Genomic DNA, 22210 nt, shown 5'->3' with positions numbered 1-22210 from the left:
TTTGTCATTTCCAGTCTCTTGGTTGATACTACCCTATTTTATCATTATTAAATTTTTCTACAGCAGTTTGATACAGCTAAGTCATTTGAAAGGCCATTTCAGAGGAAAGTTAAGAGATAATCACATTGCTGTGGGTTAGAAGCAGACTGGGTAAAGGTGACAGATTTCATCCCCCGAAGGATATTAATGAACCAGGTGTTTTTTATGACAGTCCTGTAGTTTTTAGATCACTATGTATGATTCTCATGTTAGTCCAGATTTATTAATTGAATTTCATTCCCCAGCTGCCATGTTGGATTTGAACTCGTGCCTCCAGAACATTTGTCCAGGCCCCAGGATTAATAACATTAGGACTATGCTACTGTTCCCGATCTCATCTAATACCGACAGACACCCTTATATTCAGCTTGTGGAGTGGCTTAATGTATTGTCATGGGAGAGTCCCTTTAAGAAACGTTTTTGTCTTATCACATGGCTTCAGTGATGTCATTGTGTGGGTGGAGTAGGCTGTAGCTGTGTTTTTACATTCGTTTTTGAGTTTGACCTGGTCTTGTATTGCACAGGTTGGAAAGAAGTGCCTCTCTATCTTCAGTTTCAAAGCTGTTTCCAGATTATTTGATAACTTAAAAGTGATAACTGTTTTCTGGAAGGAATTCAAACCTGCTGTTTTGGAAAGAAAACCGGTGTATCTATACCAAGCCTTAAAGATAGTAAGAGCACCATGTGTTGGGCCACACCTTTGAAAAGGGGTTTCTGGTTTATGGGATCTTGTTATTAAATTGGAACAGTTAAAGGGGGGAATTTATTAAGGGTGATACATAGATTACTGTAGCTGTTTGGGGTATTTATGTTTGTAGTTGATAAAAATGCTTATTGTGCGTGTTTATAAAAATGTTAACTAAATTTGTCGAATAAAGCTTGTTTTTGATTAAGGCCTCTGTTGAATAACACCTGAAAGGCGCAAGCCCTTGTGCTCATCGTAACCAAAATCAATAAGCAGTTGTAGGTCAGGTGAACTCCATGATATACTTTGGAGTTTTCTAAATCCTGGTCCATAACAATATCAATACCATTGCATTTAATATATTAAATATACAAGTCACCTACTCAACCCCAATACCATTGGACTGTGTACATAGTATTATTCACAAGACATTGCTACCCACATTCAGCAAATGTTATGGTACAGTATGCTGTGATTCAGGGTGAACCCACAGCTAATTAGTTATTTTCTTGCTTGCATCTTTGCAGGAGGACGCAGAGAGGCTTTACAGAAACTGTAAGCGGTTTGATCTCCTTACCAAGTTTTATCAGGCCTCAGGACAGTGGCAGAAGGCCATTGAAAATGCTGAGGGATTTGACCGGGTCCATCTCAGAACCACATACTACAATTACGCCAAACACCTGGAAGCTCTTGGGGATCATCACCTGGCACTCAGCCAGTAAGTGTATACAAATGAAAAGGTGCAATAGGGGGAGGAATGTTGAATGTTAGGGATGACTGAGGAGTGGACTAGAGTGTTCTGGAGGGAACAGTCGCTGTGGGGTGGAAGGGAATGCCTTATTATGATTCTGGCAGGGAGGGAAAGGGCTGAAAGCAGATATCTGTGAAATGGATAGGGCACACCCTTAACACTCCTCCTTTCCCTGTGGCAATTTTTCATGCAACACCTCTTCCCTTCTCACTGTCCAAGCCCCAAACACTTCCAAGTGAAATAGCGATTCACTTGAACTTCTTTCAATTTAGTCTAGGATATTCACGGCTTTTGCAGAACACTCCCTTTGCAGAACATTTGCATTCAGCCCACAAGGACGACCCCAAGCTTCTGGTTGCTTGTCATTTTAATTCTCCACCATGCTCCCATGCTGACCTTTCTATTGCCTCATTTGGACACAATCTTTGTTTCTTTATTATATTCATTACCACTCTCTTTGACTGTTGCATCGTGAAATCTTTGTTATTTAATCTCCTCCGACCTCCACCCTATCATAGACTCTCTCCTTTGTTCTTGTTGCCTCCTTTCACTGGTTTAAAAATGCTTACATTTCTCTCTTCAGTTCGGATGAAAGGCCATTAACCTGAAACGTTAACCCTGTTTCTCTCCACCGATGCTGCCTGACCTGCTTTTCCAGTTTTCCTTGTTCCTTTTTCTGATTTCCAGCATCGGCAGTATTTCACTGTTTTCATGATTCCGATTGTTTCATTTTTCAAACAAATTGGGTGCATTTAATGGGGGGGGGAGCAAAAAAAGAGTCCAGTTTTGGGCGTGTTTAGCGGGTTCATTCCAGGCACTTACAGACTGGGAACGGCCCTGCTATCGAATGGGACTCTGTTATTTTGTTCCCCGCCGAGGCCACTCTCTGTCACATTTCCTACACTGAGATGCTCTATTCGCCAGTTCAGGAAACGATCAATCTCCCAACCCCCTATCCCAACACCCAGATTGCGCCCCCCCCCCCCTCCCCAAGCGCCCCAACTCACCTGTTCGCGAGCCCCACGCACCCCACCACATATGGGCAGGGCAGCCCCGAGCCCCAGCACAGATAAAATGCCACCTGGGCACCTTGGCACTGCCAGCCTAGCACCTGGTAGTGCCCCTGGCAGTGCCTGCCTGGTACCCAATTGGCAATGTCAGGGTGCCCAGGTGGCAGTGTCATGGTGCCTGGGTGGCATCGGCAGTGCCACCCTGCCCAGAGGCCGACCACCTGGGGGCCTCCGATAGCTTGGGAGATTCCCACCTCCCGCCCCCAAGAGTTCCGTTTGTGGAGACTAGTGCTAAACTGCGCCTGGCTAGGGTCTCCTCGGCGGGGCCAATAGATCCCGGGGGCTGGTTAGTTTTGGCGTTCACTTAACTATGCAAGTCCAGATTGTGAAGTCTCGCGAGATCTTGGTAACGACTGCCGAGAATCGCAGAAGAGGCCTGTTACAGCATTTACCGGCTGCGTCCCGTTCCGTCTTGATTCCGGTGGGACACAGACAGTAATTCACACCTATTAGCTCTTTGGCTCTTTTTAATCAAGTTACAACTGGGAGCACCTTGTGCTGAATTGTGTTTAGACAGATCTCAACAGCTGTGTTGAGACGTGTGGGACTCTTACTGCTGCTAGAAAGGGACTTCCAGCCCATACTTCACAGCTGGTTTAATGTAGATGCAAAATAGTTAAACAAAAATCAATACAGCCTTTTTGTAGGGTCGTGAGATCCATGCTCCATAAAGTGTCTGATTTTTACTTCCCAACAGCTATGAAAAGTCAGACACACACCGATTTGAGGTACCAAGGATGCTCCTAGAAGATCTACAAACACTTGAAATATATGTCAACAAAACAAAGGACAAGTGAGTGCCAGGAAGCTTGAGAGCACTGAGCAAATGCTGTAACTGAAACGATGTTGGATAGTCTTTTGTTATAGATTTTGTCTGTTTTATAAATCGAGACATAGGATAGTAGAATAAAGACGTAACGATAAATTTGCATAAGTCAGTGGCTAGATCACAAAATACCACTGTGACCACAACAAATATTAAGGACATTAAGGCTGTAGATAGTTTTGTTTCATCAGGATGATACCAGGAAATATAGTTATAAGGAGAGACTTGAGCTATTTGGGACTATTTCTGCTCGGCTAAAAAGATTCAGAAGATTTAACAAGGCTTTCTTTGTAATATTAAAGATTTTGATAAGGCAAATAGGAAATTTCTTCTCGCATATGATCAGGAGTAAGCCATTCAGTCCCTTAAACCATTTTATTAAATTATGCCTTTTTTGTACCTCAACTCCATTTACCCACCTATGCTCTATATCCATAACCATACCCGACAAAAATTTCAGGGCACGATTCTCTGGCCTTGTTTCGATCAAGGGAGAGTGCGACAAGGCCGGTGAATAGCAGTAGAGACCAAAAACGATAACCGCAACGGGTGCCAAACAGATTGCGATGCAACCGGCTGCCCCCATAAGCAAAATTGGGATCCCGCCGTAGCATGGCGACGAACCAATTGTCACCACTTAATCTATTTCCATACAATTCCACCCAATGACCAGCGGCCTCCCCAGCAAGTGGTCACGCTGGCACCATCTAGTATACCTTTTTAAAAACGTGAACTGTGGAAGAGCTTCAGTTGGGAGCTGAGGAGGTGAGTAGCCATCTTCGCTCACAGACTAAGAGTCCGGGAGGACTGGGCATGTCGTACTGGTGTTCAATGGGGGGGGGAGCACCCTCGGTTCGGGTGGGCCACCATGAGGGGAGTCGAGGTTGATGTTGGGTAGGAGGGAGGTGGTCTGCTGGGGGTGGGGGGCAACTGCACGCGGTTCCGTCATGCCAACTCCTGAATCGTGTATACCCGTTCCAGGAGCAATCTTTGTCCCTGCCCCACCGACCACCTGTAACCCCCCCACCAACTGCGGAGGCCTCTCGCCGTGTAACTGGAGGCTATTGCTGAATTGGCTATCGTGGTTAAGTGAGCACTTCACATACCCAAGTGGATTCCTGTGGGTGGGCAAGCCATGTAGCATGTGGGAGTCATTACCTAGCATTCCATCAGACTGTGATGCCGAGACACTTGCCTGAGCACAGCAAGAGGCAACACATAGGCAACAGCTGAGATCCGAACACTCAGGGGATGGACCCCAGCACCGGGGACATGTCCACGGCTGGAGGGTGGGTGAGTGTAACGGGGAGGAGACCAGTGCACGGTCCAGATTACATTATGTGTGGGTGTCAGGGGTACAGGGCCTGGGGTCTGTTGAGGGGGGCCCGCTGTGGAGGAAGGAGGGGGGTGAAGATCAGTGGAGGGATGGAGGATTCCGGGGTGGGAGCCACTGACTGTTCCCAATTCCTGTATTTTGGACCTCGCAGAAACAGGCCCGAGCAGTGCTGCTGGTAGGCCGATCAGCCAGATGCCGGTGATGGCGGCAGTGTCTGCAGAGGCTAGAGGAGGCGGACCATGGGCCAGACCCTGTCCCACATGCTGAGTGCCTGGCCGCCCATCAGGCCACGGTGTGATGCAGAGAACAAAGAAAAGTACACCACAGGAACGGGCCCTTCGGCACTCCAAGCCTGCGCCAACCATGCTGCCCATCTGTGTCGTCCACAAACTTGCTCATCAGACCAGTTATATTTTCCTCCAAATCATTTATATATACTACGAACAGCAAAGGTCCCAGCACTGATCCCTGCAGAACAACACTAGTCACAGCCCTCCAATCAGAAAAGCACCCTTCCATTGCTACTCTCTGCCTTCTATGACCTAGCCAATTTCCTCTCTTGCCTCTTTCAATATTCTGGGGTAGATCCCATCAGGCTCTGGGGACTTACCCACCTTAATATTTTTCAAGACGCCCAATACCTCGTCTTTTTGGATCTCAATGTGACCCAGGCTATCTACACACCCTTTTCCAGACTCAATATCCACCAATTCCTTCTCTTTGGTGAATACTGATGCAAAGAGGGGGAGGTCCGTGACAGCCCAGCGTGTACAAGCGTCGCTGGTCGTTCAAACTGAATTCAGAGCATGCCGCAGGAGGCTTTCCCTCAACAAGGAGATGGTGCGGCACCTGTGTCATGTCCACGCGGACCTGGGACCAGGTGGAGGAGGAGGACACCCGCTCTCTGTGGCTGTCAAGGTCACTGCAGCCCTTAGCTTTTATGCCTCAGGATCCTTCCAGGGCTCGAGTGGGGACCTGTGTGCCATCTCGCAGGCCACAGCCCACAGCAGCATCCGACAGTTCACAGATGCCCTGTATGCCCAGGCGGAAAACTACATCAACTTTGATGTGGACTGGGGCAGCGTGGTGGCGCAATGGTTAGCATTGCTGCCCCACAGCCGAGGTCCCAGGTTCGATCCCGGCTCTGGGTCACTGTCCGTGTGGAGTTTGCACATTGTCTCCGTGTTTGCGTGAGTTTCGCACCCAAAACCCAAAACCCAAAGATGGCCATGCTAAATTGACTCTTGATTGGAAAAAATGAATTGGGTACTCTTTTTAAAAAAAAAAAAAAAAATTTTTACTTTCAAGGACCAAGCCCAACAGGATGCCCAGAGAGTCGGATTCTATGCCATCTGGATGCCCCAGCTCCAGGAGCAGATAGACTGCATGTATATCGCCTTGCGCACACCAGGCCAGCTGGGAGTGCCCTACATCAACAGAAAGGGGTTCCACTCCCTGAACATACAGCTCTTGTGTGACCACAACATGCAGACCATGCACGTGTGTGCACGCTTCCCAGGGAGTGTCCACCCCAGGATGGCCAGTTGGCTCTTGGGGGATAAGGGGTAACCGCTGAGGACCTGGCCTATGACGCCAGTACGGAGATCGGCGACCCGGTACAACACGGCCCATGTGACCACCCGAGCTGCCATTGAGCGGTGCATCAGACTGCTCAAATTGCTTTCCGATGCCTCAGCCGCTCTGGTGGTGTCCTGCACTACACCCCCGGGAGGGTCGCCCACTTTGTGGTGTCCTCCACAACCTGGCACAGCAGTGGGATGACATGCTGGAGGTGGGGGATGAGGAACATATGGCCACCTCTGAGGAGGGTAATGAGGAGGCGTCGGACTAGCAAGGGCTGGAGCGCGTCCAGAGGACCAGCCAGATGCGGCAGGACCGCTGCAGCGGCATGGGTTCCGGCAAGCCCAGAGGGGCCGGGAGGCCCTCATACTCGCACCCTTCACATAGGATGCAGGGTGGTCCGTCATCACTACTTCCCTCTCCCCATTTCCCACCCTCCCAGGTCTGTGTAACATCACTCCAGGGTGCTGGGACCGTGTCGGCACCATCAGCGGGTCACTGTCGGGGGGGGGGGGTGATGATAACCCACAGAGAGCTGAGCACTGGCGCTCCTCAATCTATCCCATAGTCTGACCCTGTCTGCTGAGTGCTTGCTCACACCCATCACCTGCACCCGGTTGGGCCCGGGGTGTGTGTGTGTGGCGGGGGAAGGGGAATGCCTGGAGTGATGGACAGGGGTTCTGTCAGCCCACATTGGGGTTAAGATGGTGATCGATCTGTCATACTGGTTGTGGTGAAGGGTTTTTAATGCTTCACAAATGTCCCAACAATGCCCCACTCTCCCGATGGTGCTGCTGCCCCACTCTCCCTTCCACCCACTCAGCTCCCCCTCCTCCAATACCCTCCGTGATCCTCGATGTGCTTGGCTTTTCTTGCTCTGACACTAGGTCCGCAGCATGCACATCAGAGGCCCCGTGGCCTTTGATGCCTCTGGCAGATGTCCTATTGAGCCGGAAGGCCCCCAGCGCTCTTGTTGGCAATACACGTACAGCTGTGCCGACATGTTCCTGGTGCTGACTGCGAGACACGGCCTCATGAGAGGGGTGGAACTCGAGGGAGCTGGTGGCCACCATCCCCACTGCATGGGACGGGTCCGGGTTGGTACCCAGCGCCCCCTCCTCCCGGTCGGTGCCATAGGGCCCTAGGGTTCACCTCGGGATGGAGGGGCAGCTGGTTCGAGCCCCTGCTGCCCCTGCATCATCTGGCTTTGCCAGCTCTGGTGGCTCCCCAATGACTGCACCATGCTGTCGATGCCCTCGGCGATGCTCCTCCATGGTTGGGCCATGCTCTGCAGTGACTTGGCAATGTCCACCTGTGTCTGTGACAAGCTCCACAGCGCCTCGGCCATTCCCATCTAAGAGCAGGCCATGTCCTTCACTACCTCATCAAGGTCCGTCCGGTACTGGGTCACCTCCCACAGCGAGTTGTACATTTTGCTGAGGCCCTCAGCCATGGCTGTCACCGACTGAGCCATGCCTTGGACACCCTCACTAATGCTGTTAACATTGTGCACCAGTATCCCCACTGCAGAGACAAAGAGAGGGCATCGTTAGCCGCATTCGTCGTTCACAGTGGTGGTGGGAGAGGGGGGTTTGTAGGAAGGGGGGGACGAAGGGAGGTTTGGGGAGGCACATGGTGGATTGGGGGGTTGGATGCTTGTGTGGGGGCGGAAAGGTCTCTGTGCGGGGGTGGTCTACTCACGCATGCAGCCCAGTGTAGGTGGTTGACCTTTTTTGCAACACTGGAGGCTAATCTTCCTGGTCACGCTTCCTGAGCTGTCTGCCACTGCCACTTCGACCCGGGCAGCCCTGTGACTCATCCTCTGAGACCCTCAAGAGAATAGGACATCCCTCCTGGCCTTGAATGTATCTAGGAGCCTCCCCAGGTCTGTGTATCCAAATCTTTGGTTTGGACGTTTCAACGCCATGGCTGCAAGCTGAGTGAAGTTGGCTGTGCAAGTGCTGTTTAAGTGCTGAGCGACTTTGCTAGCGGGGTGCTGGCGTGCGCAGTTCTGGCAAATCGGCAAGTGAGCCTTCGTTTGTGGCGTGAAGCCTGTGGGCCTCGTTAAGTGGACCATTTAACATTGCGTTGCTTGCGGCAGTTCCCGCTCGCTACAACACTTGGAAATCTTTCTGGAGAATCGCGCCCTCAGCCTTGAACATTTCAATTGACCCATCAGATTTTTAGAGAAAAGAGTTCCCACTACTCTTTTTGTGAAAACATGCTTCCTGGTTTCACTCCTGCATGGCTTAACTCTAATTTTAAACTGTGCTCTCTTGAGCTACATTTCCCCACCAGAGAAATTAATTTATTTATCCTGTCAAATCCCATTATTATGTAAACCAGACCTAGTAGTTCAGTGGTTATGTTACTGGTCTAACAATTTAGAGGCCAGATGAAATCACAGGATGGCAGATTGAGAATTTAAATTGGGATTTTAAAAACCTGCAAGTAATATGTTGCCTTGTAAGCCAAAAGTCAGTGCATGATGGACAGTAAATGCCCATAACCCAAGAATGAATTTTTTTTAAAAACTCCCTCCTTCCCTTTTTATTTAATGGAGTGAAGCTTGCAATTTTCCAAACCATAGGTGCAATTTCTGAATCCAGAGTTTTGGAAAATTCTGGCTAACCTGTCTGCATTTTCCTCAACTATTTCTTTTTTTAAATTTAGAGTACCCAATTTATTTTTTCCAATTAAGGGGCAATTTAGCATGTTCAATCTACCTACCATGCACATCTTTGGGTTGTGGGGGCGAAACCCACGCAAACACGGGGAGAATGTGCAAACTCCACACTGACCGTAACCCAAAGGCGGGATCGGACTCGGCGCCGTGAGACTGCAGTGTTAACCACTGAACCACCGTGCTGCCCCTCCTCAACTATTTCTTTAAGTACCCTTGGTAGAGACTATCATGTCCAAGAGGTTTGACTTTCTTAAGCCTCATTATTTTCTCCATGGCCAACATTTTGCTTATATTAAATCCACTATTTTCCTCCCCTTCACGTATTTTTAGGTCCCCTTGTACCACTGGTATTTTGTCCACCGTGAAAGCCGATGCTCAGGGAACAAATCTACCATTTTTCTTATTGATTACTGCAGGTGATTTCTTAAAATGCCAAGCCATTAGACAAGTATGTGGTTTTATTGGGCTCTGCTTACAGCTGGTGTCAGCAGAGCCACTGTGCTGAGTTCTTACATTGTCCTTGCTGATCACAGGAGCTTATGGAAATGGTGGGCCCAATACTTGGAAAGTCAAGCAGACATGGACTCGGCTTTGAAATATTATGAGAAGGCACAAGACTACCTCTCCCTTGTCCGTGTTCATTGTTACCTTGGCAATATACAAAAGGTAAGAAAGGAGAAGACATTGTCACTGAAGGAGGGCTAAGTGTTCACCCTGACCAGCCACATTCCACAGCTGGCATTCAATGGTCCTGGAAGCTTGGGGATAACAGTGTTCCCTATAGTAGCATTGGCTGAACACATGGCAGCTCATTTTAATTATTAGTCCCATATTTTAACATATATACATGTCACTCTTCTAAACCCCTACAATGGACCAATATCTTCTTGAGAGGAAGGTGCAAGACTGCATTCAGATTTGGACATTATAAATATACAGGGCTATGCAACTTCTTATGGTCCTAAAATTAGATTCCCTTGTAAAAGCTTTCCATTGGTGTTGTATTTCAGGTGAGATGTTAGCTTAAGATCCTGCCCGCTTGTTCCAGTACCTCAGATTCAGATCCCATAGCACAGTTCAAAAGTGTCTGAGGCAGCAGTATTTCTGCAACAAATGCCACAAAAACCAATTAGCTGATTATTCATCTCATTTCTGCCATATAAATATATAACACAAGTTCTTGTGTATTTGTATCTCACAATTGTCATAAAATTTGTGATCATAATCATTTGTATTGCCTATGAATTGTATAGAATAAACATTATTTATGTTTTGGTATTTTGCTATGTGCAGTCTGGCTGGCTGCCATGTTTGCCCACAAAATAATTACTGCATTGAAGTCATCCATTTGTTCTAACATGCTTTGGGACATCTTGGGGAGGTTGGAATGCAATTAGATCTTATGTTTTTTTCCTTAATCACACTGAAATCCTCTTTTAACCTTTGCCAATAGACACCCAGTCACCAGGTGATGGTTATTCTGCTTCCTGTGTGTGTTGATTTCCATGCATTATTCACAAAATCCCAGGTCCCATCTGTTTTGGTGGTTCCTTTGAATGTTATCAGCCTCTCCCAAGTCCATCAACTGTGTGTTCAATTTTGTATCATCAGAAAATTTAACTCTGTGCTCAGGCTTTTGTACCTCAAAATTTGGAACTGTTTGTCACCATGACTTCACACAGCCTGTCCACTTCTCAATACCAAGCCGGTCTTCAGTCCTATATCCTGTATCCCTATCCCTGGCCATTGTCAGAAACTGAATCAGACTGTTCATAATCTTGGTTTCCAACCTATTCGCCCATCATCTCTACCCTGATGATATGTCAACATGGGCAGCGCGGTAGCAGAGTGTTTAGCACAGTTGCTTCACAGCACCAGGGTCCCAGGTTCGATTCCCAGCTTGGGTCACTGTCTGTATGTGCTCGTCCGCACATTCTCCCCGTGTCTGCGTGGGCTTCTTCCGGGTGCTCCGGTTTCCTCCCACAGTCCAAAGATGTGCAGGTTAGGTGGATTGGCCATGCTAAATTGCCCTTGATGTCCAAAGAAAAGGGGATAGGGTGGAGGAGTGAGCTTAAGTAGGGTGCTCTTTCCAAAGGCCAGTGCAGACTTGATGGCCCGAATGGCCTCCTTCTGCACTGTAAATTCTATGAACACCTCTATTTTAAAATGTTCCTGGTTTTCAAATCCCTCCGTGGCCTCTCCTTTTATCTCTAACCTGTTCCAGCCTCACAGCCCTCTGGGATTTCTGCACTCCTCCAATTCTGGCAGCTTCCATATCCCTGGTTTTAATTATTCCACCTTGATGATTGTGCCTTCAGTTGCCTGAGCCCCGATGCTCATTAATTCCCTTACATTAAACCCCACCTCCTTTAGGACAGACCTGAAAACCTATCTCTTTGATCAAGTTGTTACCTGTCTTAATATCTTATGTAGCCCCTGTGTTAAATTGTGTCTGATAATGTTCCTGCAAATTGTCTTGGGTCATAACATTAAAGGTACCACAGCTAGATAAATGCAAGTTATTGTCATTGACTTTATACTAAGCTGGGAGAATATTGCAAAGTGCTAATGTTTACAAGTAAATATTTAGCAGTCCTTGATGTGCTCTGTGCACTGTTAAAATGATTGGTGAAACTGCATCGATGATAGGCTGTGATTGTTTTTCTTTATAGGCCTCTGAAATTGCCAATGAAACAGGGAACCATGCAGCCTCTTATCACCTGGCCCGTCAGTATGAAGCTCGGGATGATGTTAAACAGGCCATTCACTTCTACACCCGTGCACAGGCCTACAATAATGCAATTCGCCTCTGCAAGGTTAGCACTATCACTGATTGATTGTTCAATCATGTTCATTTAAAAAAAGCTGCTTATGTCTCCAGTAATTTTCTCTATTCAAGGAAGTTCAGCCCTGAGCCCTACTTTGTAGTTTTAGACCCCTAAATTCTGTCCCCAACATTCAAGCCCTCACCAACATAAGAAATGGGAGCTGGAGCCAATCATTTGATACGGGGAACAGGTAGGGAGGTGGCTTTGAGACCAGGAAGAGATCAGCAATGATCTGATTGAATGGTGGAGCAGGCTCAAAGGGCTGAATTGCCTACTTCTGCTCCTAAATCCCTATTTATCCTAGGAGCATGCTCTACCATTAAATATTATCTTCTACCTTAACTTCACTTTCCTGTACTATCCCCATATCCCCTCGTTCTTGTAGTCCAAAAATCGATTGACCTTTGCTTGAATGACTGGCCATCTCTAGGGTACAGATTTCCAAAAATTCAAATCCCTTTGAGTGAAGAAATGTTTCCTCATCTCAGTCCTAAATGATCAACCCCTTATTCTGAGACACTGGACTGGATTATGTACCCCGCGAGGCCGGCAACACAGATCGCGATCAGGCAGAGAATCGTGCGTCAGGCCGAAATCAAGGTTCGCGCCAGGTGCCGAACCTACCGCTATGCTCTGGCCCCCGGCTGGTTGGACAGACGGGGTTTGCATCCGTGTTCCAGCAGGGAGATACTAGTGGATGCAAATGGGTCTTCATGACCTGGAAGCACCACCTGTCTATTCCTGGAAAGGAAACAGTTGTGACCTGTGTTTAAATCCCTCAGATCCTGTAGCTGCTAGCCATTCATTCATTTTTAGTAGTGGGCTGTGATTGACAACTTCCATAAAATAGCTGCAGCCTTGATTCATTCATCTCCCTTCACGGATGAGCGACTCTAAGTGCTGAAACCCCAATGTTTACAGACATCAACCACATGAAAGAGAGCTAAATGCATTGAAATCAAATGCGTGAGTGATTGGAATGTACTTAGTGGGGGGTCAATCCAGTTTGGGGGTCTCTGTAGTGTGGTTCCAATAGCTTGGGGGTTCCTCTAGTTGGGGGTTGCCTGTGGGGGGTCCCTCTAGTTAAGGGGTCCCTGTGGAGGGGGGTCCCTCTAGTTATGGGGTCCCGCTGGGGGGTGTCGCTCTGGTTAGGGGGTCACTGTGGGGGAATACCTCTAGCTAGGGGGTCTTTGTGGGGGTTCCAGTAATTAGGGGGTCTCTGTGGGGGTTACTTTAGTTAGGGGGTCCCTGCGGGCATCTCTCTATTAAGGTGGTCCCTGGGGGGCTGGTCTCCCTATCAGGGGGATCCTCGGTGGGTGGGGGGAGGGTTCCCGTACTTGGGGGAAGGCGGGCACCCAGAAAATCCTGGGATGGGGGCTGCATTGCGATGCGGCGGTCGGGGGCGGGGTCATCCTTGGCGATTTGGGGAGGGGGGGTGGCCAGCTGACTTGTTTTCTGATTTGCACTCTCAGAGGGAACATAAATCCATTGCACTTCTCATGGGCAGGAGGACATAGTCTCCCAAATGGATTCTAGATTCCACAAGGAAAAGATTTTTTTCAGCACCTACCCTGTCAAGCCCTCAAGAATTTTATAAGCTTCAATGAGATCACCCCTCATTCTTGTAAACTTTGGGAATATAGGCCTGATGTCTTCTTTTCATAAGACAGTGCTCTCACCCCAGAGCCAGTCTAGTAAACCTTGGTTGCATCCCACTATAACGTCCTTCCGTGGGTAAAAACAGCATACACAAATCCAACTTTGGTCTCACCAATACCCTGTGCAATTGTGCTAGAATCATAGAATCCCTACAGTGCAGAAAGAGGCTATTCGGCCCATCCGAGTCTGCATCGCTGCTCTGAAAGAGCACTCCACCTGGGCCCACGCCCCCACCCTGTTCCACTTAACCTACACATCATTGGACACTGAGGGGCAATTTAACATGGTCAATCCACTTAACCTGCACATCTTTGGACTGTGGGAGGAAACCGAAGCACCTGGAGGAAACCCACACAGACACTGAGAGAACGTGCAGACTCTGCACAGGCAGTCACCCAAGGCCTGAATTATGTTGAGTGCATCCCTTCATACCAGTGAGCTCAAACCTTTTTAATTTCGAGTACCCAATTATTTTTTCCAATTAAGGGGCATTTTAGCATGGTCAATCCACCTACCCTGCACATCTTTGGGTTGTGGGGGTGAGATTCACGCAGACACTGGGAAAATGTGCAAACTCCACACGGACAATGACCTGGGGCCTGGATCGAACCTGGGTCCTTAGTGCCGTGAGGCAGCAGTGCTAACCACTGCACCACCGTGCCACCCAAAGTGAGCTTAAACGTTGTCAGTGATTAGTGGGGGGGGCAGTGGCATAGTATTCCAGAGACCCAGAGTAAACCCAACATGGCAGCTGGTGACATTTGAATTCAATAAAAATCTGGAATTCGCAGTCCGTGACCATGAACCTATTGTCATAAAACCCATCTGCCTCACTAATGTCCTTTCTGGGAGGAAATTTGCCATCCTTACCTGGTCCCTAAATGTGAATCCAGATCCACAGCAATGTGGTGAACTCTTAAAAATGCCCTCTGATATGGCCTGGCAAGGATAATTTGGAATGGGCAATAAACGCCACATACATTCCATGAATGAATTTTAAAAAGCGGTGCCGGGATTCTCTAAAACGGCGGCTAATTGTTGACTCTGGCGTAAACACCAGAGAGTTTCACAGCGGCATCAACGGGCCCCTTGGCCCAGCGATTCACTTACCTGGAGGGGGCCAGCAGGGCACCGGAGTGCTCTGCGCAGCTCCGGCTGCCGATACGGGGCCCTGCACTTCGGTCGCGCGTCCGTGCAACAAGGCAGACCCACAGAGCAAGCCGGCCCCCACAAAATAACCCCCCCCCCCCCCCAAGATCGCGCGCGCCCCCGATTGGAACACTGGCCGTCCTGTACGACGACCCCCCCGGTGACGGATCCCCCAACAACGGCAGCCGCCACTCCGAGTGCCCACCGGGTGGAACCATGTTAGAACCACTCTGGCGGGAACTCGGCCAGCTGCCGGCGAATCGCCGCATTGAACGCGCTCGCGCGACTGCCGGCAATTCTCCAATCTGCGCAGAATCGTGAAGGCGCCGGACCCGATCGTGGGTCTGACGCCCATTCTCCTCCCCTGCACAGAGCGCAAGCTCGGAGAAACCCAGCCCTGATCTCTCAAATCTTGATAATATGGAATTAGAAGCAAATCTTTATAATTAATGGTTACACCTCTAAACATACATATTACACCTTTCACATTTTAGGAGTAGACACTATATTGTCAAATTAGTAACAGGCATTGATCATTCGAAGATAGAGCTAAAAGCCAAGCAACAACCAGCAACTACCATATGGGCAGCACGGTAGCCACAGTGATTAGCACTGTTGCTTCTCAGCACCAGGGAGCCTGGTTCAATTCCCAGCTTGGGTCACTGTCTGTGCGGAGTCTGCATGTTCTCCCTGTGTCTGCATGGGTTTCTTCCGGGTGCTCCGGTTTCCTCCCTCAGTCCCAAAAGACGTGCTTGTTAGGTGAATTGGACATTCTGAATTCTCCCTCAGTGTACCTGAACAGGCACCGGAGTGTGGCGACTAGGGGCTTTTCACAGCAACTTCATTCTAGTGTTAATGTAAGCTTGCTTGTGACACTAATAATGATTATTATTATAAACCAACCAATTCATGGCATGCGAGGGCCGAAGGGCCTGTTCTGTGCTGTACTGTTCTATGTTCTATGTTCTATATGAAAGTCTGCCCTAGAAGGAACCAGTAATACATAGGTTTTAGTGATACCTCGTCTGCACAAATCCACAGTCCCAGACTGACCATAATTCATTGCAAATATGTAGTTAGCCTCACAAATTCACCAAAAAATGGGCATACATGCCCATGTGTTCTGAATGTTCAAATTAGGTTTATTGTTTTACTATATTGTTTTACTGTTGGTGAGAAATAGAGGGTATTAATAGCTGGACTTTGTGAACACATCATTATTCAGGACAGTGGCCTTGATGATCATCTGATGAACTTGTCTCTCCTGAGCTCCCCAGAGGACATGATGGAAGCAGCCCGCTACTACGAGGAGAAGGGGCTCCAAATGGACCGTGCTGTGATGCTCTATCATAAGGTACACTTCAATCTTTCATACTCCTCTGATGTTTGTATCTTCAATAAAGGGTGCAATTTAACCACCACGTTGTGCTCAGCACAGATCTGGACATGCCAGTTAAATAACGGGAAAGGCCAAAATCGAGATTCGTGGCGTGCGCAAATCAGTTTGCTATCTAACCGCCTGCTCCCGATGGCGAGTTCCGGATCACGTCCAAATATGGCCATCGCATCGTTAACCCCAGTTTTCATTAATTTCCATCTCATTAGCGTGATTGAAGCCAAATGTATTGACTTCCCGGGAATTAACCAGCTCCCTAGTGAGAAATCACTTGCCGGCATTTAGTGCTCCTTTTTAAAAACGTGAAGCAGGCGCAATGGCTGCTGAGAGGAACTGAGGAGGAGCCATTTCCGTCATTGGACATGCAGCTCAAGGGCACAGGAGGGGCACGGTGAGGGGCTTTTCTTTCGTGAGGCCTTGAAGCCAACTTTAAATATTGTGGATACTCATAACAGGGGCCTGTCTGTCCTACCAAACATTTCCAGGACAGAGCCTGTTCTTAGTTATATGCTGATGGTCACTTTGACTGTGAGAAAACTCTAGCTTCACAGCCAAAGGCTATTGTTAATAAGGAATTGGCCTTGTTAGTCGTGAAAGCACTTCCCAGCTGCAGGTTGTGTTTGCTGCTTGCTCCTGTTGGTGACTTGCAAATGCTTGGAAGCTGCTGTAGCTGAGAATTTGTTCACTGCTTGCCTGCTGTCTCTTCACCTTGGGCTTACGTGCTGCTTTCTGGATGAAGGGAAGTAAGAAAGATGGCCTTTTGGTCTCTTTTACCTGGAGTGCAGTGAGGGAAGGATTTTGGCAGGCCTACGACCGGACTGAGGATGCATGGAGATTGCTCGAGCAGTCTGTGGATGTTTTTACAGACCTCCTTTGTGTGTTGATTGTGTATTCTGTTCTGGACCTGTGGGTCACCTGTTAATGCCCGTTGTGTTCCTGTGGCCCGGTCCTCGGACAGGATGGCAATGGAAGATCAGATGCTGATACTGCAGGAAAGGAGTGACGGCAGACCAGCTCGAATGCGCAGTCCGGAGGTTGGGCCGGGTACACTTTCAGGGACTACCGGTGACTTTTTATGTTCAGTAGCCACCTGCTGCTCCCGTTATGGAAGCCATGCAGGTCGCTGGTGTTCCTTGGAGTGTGTTCTGGGTGCCAAGTGTCCTCATTGTAGTCTTTTGCATTTTGATACTATCAATAAACTCAAATATTTGCAGGTTGTGTTTGCTCCTTATTGCTGCTGGTGACTGCAGATGTCTGGAGGCTGCTGTTGCTGTTATGGAACATTTTTTCTGTATTTTTCTGTAGCCAATTTCTTCCAAGCTACCTAGAAATTGGAACACCGGGCTCTGGGGGACGTGTGAGTCCGGAACATAGTCAGGTTTGAAGCAAAAAGACATTGCAGGATCTGGTGCGTGACATTGATCCAAATGAGCAACTTGCTGCAGACATTGAAAAGAAATGCTTTCACAGATTGCTGATACTTTTGTTGCATGTGTGGTGAGTGCTGATGTACCTTGCATGTCACCACGGGTCAAACATGCTGGAAGTCAAGGGTGGTCAACTGCATCTTGAGCAGCAGTGGAATATGTGGATGCCATGCTTTGGTTATGAGAATGGGCCGTGTGGGAGGGCCTGCACAGGGCCGTGTGGGAGGGCCTGCATAGCTACGGCTCATGGACGGAGACTGCCACTGATACATGGAACAACCAACAAGTAACGCATTGATGGACAGATCATTTCTGCAACAAGTTTCTGGACACGATAAAACATTCTCAAACTTGTCCTCCGTTTCTGTGAAGGGGTGGGGAACCAGTGAGGGGTGATCCCAAAGAGAAATGCTGGAAAATCTCAGCAGGTCTGGCAGCATCTGTAGGGAGAGAAAAGAGCTAACGTTTCGAGTCCAATGACTCTTTGTCAAAGCTGTGAGGGGTGATACTGTGTGTTTGTTTTTTTGTGAAAATGAGCTGATATAGCTTTGTATTGGAACCAATATGAAACGGAGACGCTTCCTTGTTGATCAATGGTTAGTGTGATATGTGGAATGTTACATAGTTGATTTTTGAATCTTTGTTACTGTTGACCGTTATTGCCAATAAAATATTCTCAAGTGGCTTTTCATGGGTACATGCCTCAGACGATGATTATTGCATCGCATTTCAGTCAAACTTTGAAGCCCGAACAGTTTGCCTAACCTCGTGAAGCGTCAGCACCATGGAGGCAGCTGACAACAATCAGACACAAGAACTGGGCTTCAGCACTGGGTATATCAATGCAACCAAAAGGTGATGTGTGGATCAGGGAAGGGCACCTTGGTACAGTCTCCCTAATGTTCCCGGTTTGGGGTCTAGGGACTCCTGATGCAGCCGGGAGTGAGTCTGCAGAGCGAGGTTCTCCAGCACAACTGACTCGCCTATGACACTCTAAGAGAAGGCGGGACATATAAGGGTGGGGGGGCTTGGTGGATTTGAGGGTCCCGGGGTGGATGTCCTAACTGATTGTTGGTCTCTCTCCCTCTCCCGTTCCTTCCAGATTCCAAAATGGATGGTGGCGTTAGTCCTGCAGAGGATACCGTGGTGGTGCCAGATGCTGGTGAAGACAGCAGTGTTGACGCAGGCTGGAGGCAGCACCCCATGTGCAAGGTGCCACCCCACAACCTGAAGACCTGGCCGCCCGTCAGGCCGAGGAGGAACCCAGAGGCAAACATCAGAGATGGCCCAAGGTGCACAAGTGTTGTTGATCTTTCGAGGAGATGTGCCACAGGAGACTCCGTCTCACCAAAGAGACAAGGTGGCACCTGTGTCACATCCGCACAGACCTGGCACCCTGTGCAAGAGGACGACACCCACTCCCGGTCACTACAGCCCTGAACCTTTATGCAACGGATTAATTCCAGAGGTCGAGCTGGGACTTGTTCGGTCTATCACCAGCTACAGCCCACAATCCATGAGATCTCAGAAGCTCTGTATGCCCGGGCATCAGACTTTATCAACTTTGAGCTGGACCAGGGCGGCACGGTGGTGCAATGGTTAGCACTGTTACCTCACGGCACCGAGGACCTGGGTTCGATCCCGGCCCCGAGTCACTGTCCGTCTGGAGTTTGTACATTCTCCCCATGCCTGCATGGGTTTCACCCCCACAACCCAAAGGTGTGCAGGGTGGGTGGATTGGCCATGCTAAATTGCCCCTTAATCAGGGAAAAAAAAGAATTGGGGACTCTAAATTTATTTTTTAAGACTTTGAGCTGGACCAAGCCTACCAAGATGGCTGCAGGATCCTCTGTCATCACCAGGATACCCCAGGTCCAGGGTGTAATTGATGGCACGCATGTTGCCTTGGGCCCGTCAGCGATTGCCCATCATTAACAAGAAGGGGTTCCACTCCCTGAATGTTGAACTTGTATGCAACCACCATCTCTGAATCGTGCATGTGTGTGCATGCTTCCCAGGGAGTATGCATGACAGCTACATCCTGAGCTACACTCTTGAGATCTCAGACGTCTAGAAGGACCGTCCCAGGATGACGGGTTGGCTCTTGGGGGTTGGGGGGGGGGGGGGGGGGGGGGGGGTGGAATAAAGGGTACCCGCTGAGGTCCTGGGTGATGTCGTCAGTGCAGAGGCCAGAGATCGAGGCAGAGACCTGATGAAACGAGGCCCATGTTGCTACCCATGCTTTCATTGAGTGGTGCAACGGACTGTTCACAATGCAGTCTGCCCGCCACAACCTGGCACAGCAGCGGGGCAACATGCTGTTGGAGGGGAGGAAGGAAATGCTGCCACGGCTAAGGAGTAGCAGGAGGGAATGGAGGACGAGCCCAGGGAGGATGCAGAAGGAGCCGGAGGATGGAGGACAGGTGGCGGTGAGGGGCTAGCATGCCCGGAGAACCAGGAAGGCCCTCCTCCTCACTCCCATCTCATAGGACGAGGCTTTGTCCGTCAGCTCATCCGCCCCTCACCCTCCTGTTCCCGAACCGCCTTGCTCCCCATTCCCCTCCTTCCTTTCCCAGGGTGATGGCCTCTGTCGGCATTTGACAGGTCAAAATACAAGGCAGGAGATCGATGTTCTCTCGCTGTAAGGTAAGCTCTGGTGCTCCTCGGTTTAAGCCAAAGTCTGACTCCTGTCTTTCTGCTGACTGCAAGCTCACACCCATCCTCCTGAATGGGGTCTGCACAGGGACCACTGTGCCCAGGGGTGGGGCTTCGTCGTGCCATCCTGTTCTGTCCGCTGCCATTGAGATGCACCAGTGTCAGGAGGGGGACATTCAGAAGATCGAGACTGTCATGATCTCCTTGGCAGCAGGCTCCCGATTGGCTTCCAGCACTTCCTCCATGATGGCATCCGTAGGACCCTGGGGGTCACTGTGGAATGGAGGGGCAGCTGGAGTGAGCTCCAGAGGCCTCCGCATTATCTGGCTCTGCCAGTTCTGCACCATGGTGTTGACGCCCTCAGTAATACTCCAGTGACTGGGCCACGCTCTGCAGTGCCCTGGCAATCTCCATCTATATATGGGGCATGTCCCTCAGGGACTGGGAGATGATGTAGAGGCCCTCAGCCATGCTATTCACAGACAGAGCCATGCCTTGGAACCAGTACTCAAGAGGCTGACGTCATGCTCCAGTCTTTCTACTGTGTTTGCCACCCTAACACTGTTGGCCACAGTGCCACGCATTGTCAGCATCATCTCCTGCGCCAGTATTGTTTGGTACTCCTCCAATCGGCTATGGACTCGCTGAATGTCGCTGACATCCGTCCCGAGTCTCACGACCATGTCCTAGCATCTGCATCAGCTCTGGAATAACCTTGTCCAGAGGCTCAGCATCTGACTGGGACTCAGCAGATATTGCAGACTTCTGACTGCTGACTCATTAAATGTTCATGCCTCCACCTGATGTGCATCAGCAACTGTATGGTGCTCACTTGATTGTGCTCCAGAAGCCTGTCCACTAATGTCGCCCACCGAGATGTGTGCCCCATCAGATGTCCAACATGAATAGTTCCCTTGAGACAGGCCATCAGGGTGAAGGGGCAATGGAATCTCACCTGGACGGTGCAGGCCAACCTAGCTGTCGGTGACTTCTCTCTCCCCAGACAACCCCATGATTTCCAGAGCCTGTTCCTCTTCAGGGGTAAGGACTCGCCCCGTTTTGGCCCTTTCCTGCTTATTATGTGCTATCTTCTCCTGCGAGGACAAAGGTTTTGTGAGATGCTTGCTTGATGGATCAGGAGGGTCCACAGCAGATGGCTTGTGTGGGTACCACAACTGGACATGAAGGGGTTGTACTGGTGGGTGCCAGGAGGTGTTGAGGAACAAGCAGGAAAATTGGATGTGGACAGGGTGGGTGCTGGGGTGGAGGGTTGGTCGTCTTCCGGCATTGGACACTGATCCTCCTGGTCATGTTGGCCGCACTGGTAGCTGCTGCCACTGCCTCCCAGGCGGTATTGATGACACTGTTGCTGGTAGGCTGACCCCCTCGGGAGAACAGGACATACCATGTTGCATCAACAGTATCCAAAAGCCTGTCCAGGTCACATCCCCAAAGCAAGGTCTGAGTGCTGACATCCTTGTATGTTGACTGTGTGATGTGAGAGTGCCTTTAAGAATTGGATGTTTAAGAAATGTACCTTTAAGAAATGAGGTTGACCATATTACTGAAGTGATGTCACGGGGGGAGCTGAGCTCACTTCTTCTTTTTGGGAGTTTTAGTTTCAGTTTGAAGAAAGCTTGGGTGTGGCTGTGAGCTGCATTGCTGGTGATCTCTGCCATGAAGGACTATCTCTTAATCCTTTGGTTCAATCGGAATTGTAAAAAGGTCTCAGTATTGAATATAAATCTAATGTGCTTCTGTTGACGGATTTGTTAAGTCTTTTGGATGTGTAAAGGAACAGTTTGCAGGATTGGGTAGTGTTGTATTATTTTCGGGGTTATCTGAAAAAAGGGGTGTTAGGAGATCCAATGTTTATTTAAAAGGTTAATTTGAGTTCATGGAATAAACATTGTTTTGTTTTAAAAACCACGTGTCCATAATTGTAATACTACATCTGGGGAACAAGCCGTGTGCTTCAAAAGCAACAATCCTTTAAAGGTGGGGGTTGGTTGAACTCCATGATACATTTTGGGGTTCTAAAAACACCTCTCCCATAACAACTGGTTTAGCGACATGGTGCGAATCAGACGATGAGACAGCCAGTACTGGGAAGATTCTCATG

The 22210-nt window shown here is 49.2% G+C and overlaps 1 protein-coding gene across 1 annotated transcript in view; it reads left to right on the top strand.

Annotated features, from left to right (window-relative positions):
- ift140 (intraflagellar transport 140 homolog (Chlamydomonas)) overlaps window positions 1–22210 on the top strand; it is a 174426-nt gene that overhangs the window by 132836 nt on the left and 19380 nt on the right. The window contains exons 20-24 of the mRNA XM_038820731.1: window positions 1252–1442; window positions 3243–3338; window positions 9508–9640; window positions 11647–11790; window positions 15836–15964. Of these exons, the coding sequence (XP_038676659.1) occupies window positions 1252–1442; window positions 3243–3338; window positions 9508–9640; window positions 11647–11790; window positions 15836–15964 (693 nt within the window). The remainder of the gene's footprint in view (window positions 1–1251; window positions 1443–3242; window positions 3339–9507; window positions 9641–11646; window positions 11791–15835; window positions 15965–22210) is intronic.

This window comes from Scyliorhinus canicula, chromosome 15 (assembly GCF_902713615.1).
Source record: "Scyliorhinus canicula chromosome 15, sScyCan1.1, whole genome shotgun sequence".
Lineage (NCBI taxonomy): Eukaryota > Metazoa > Chordata > Chondrichthyes > Carcharhiniformes > Scyliorhinidae > Scyliorhinus > Scyliorhinus canicula.
This window is presented reverse-complemented; position numbering and strand designations above follow the sequence as displayed.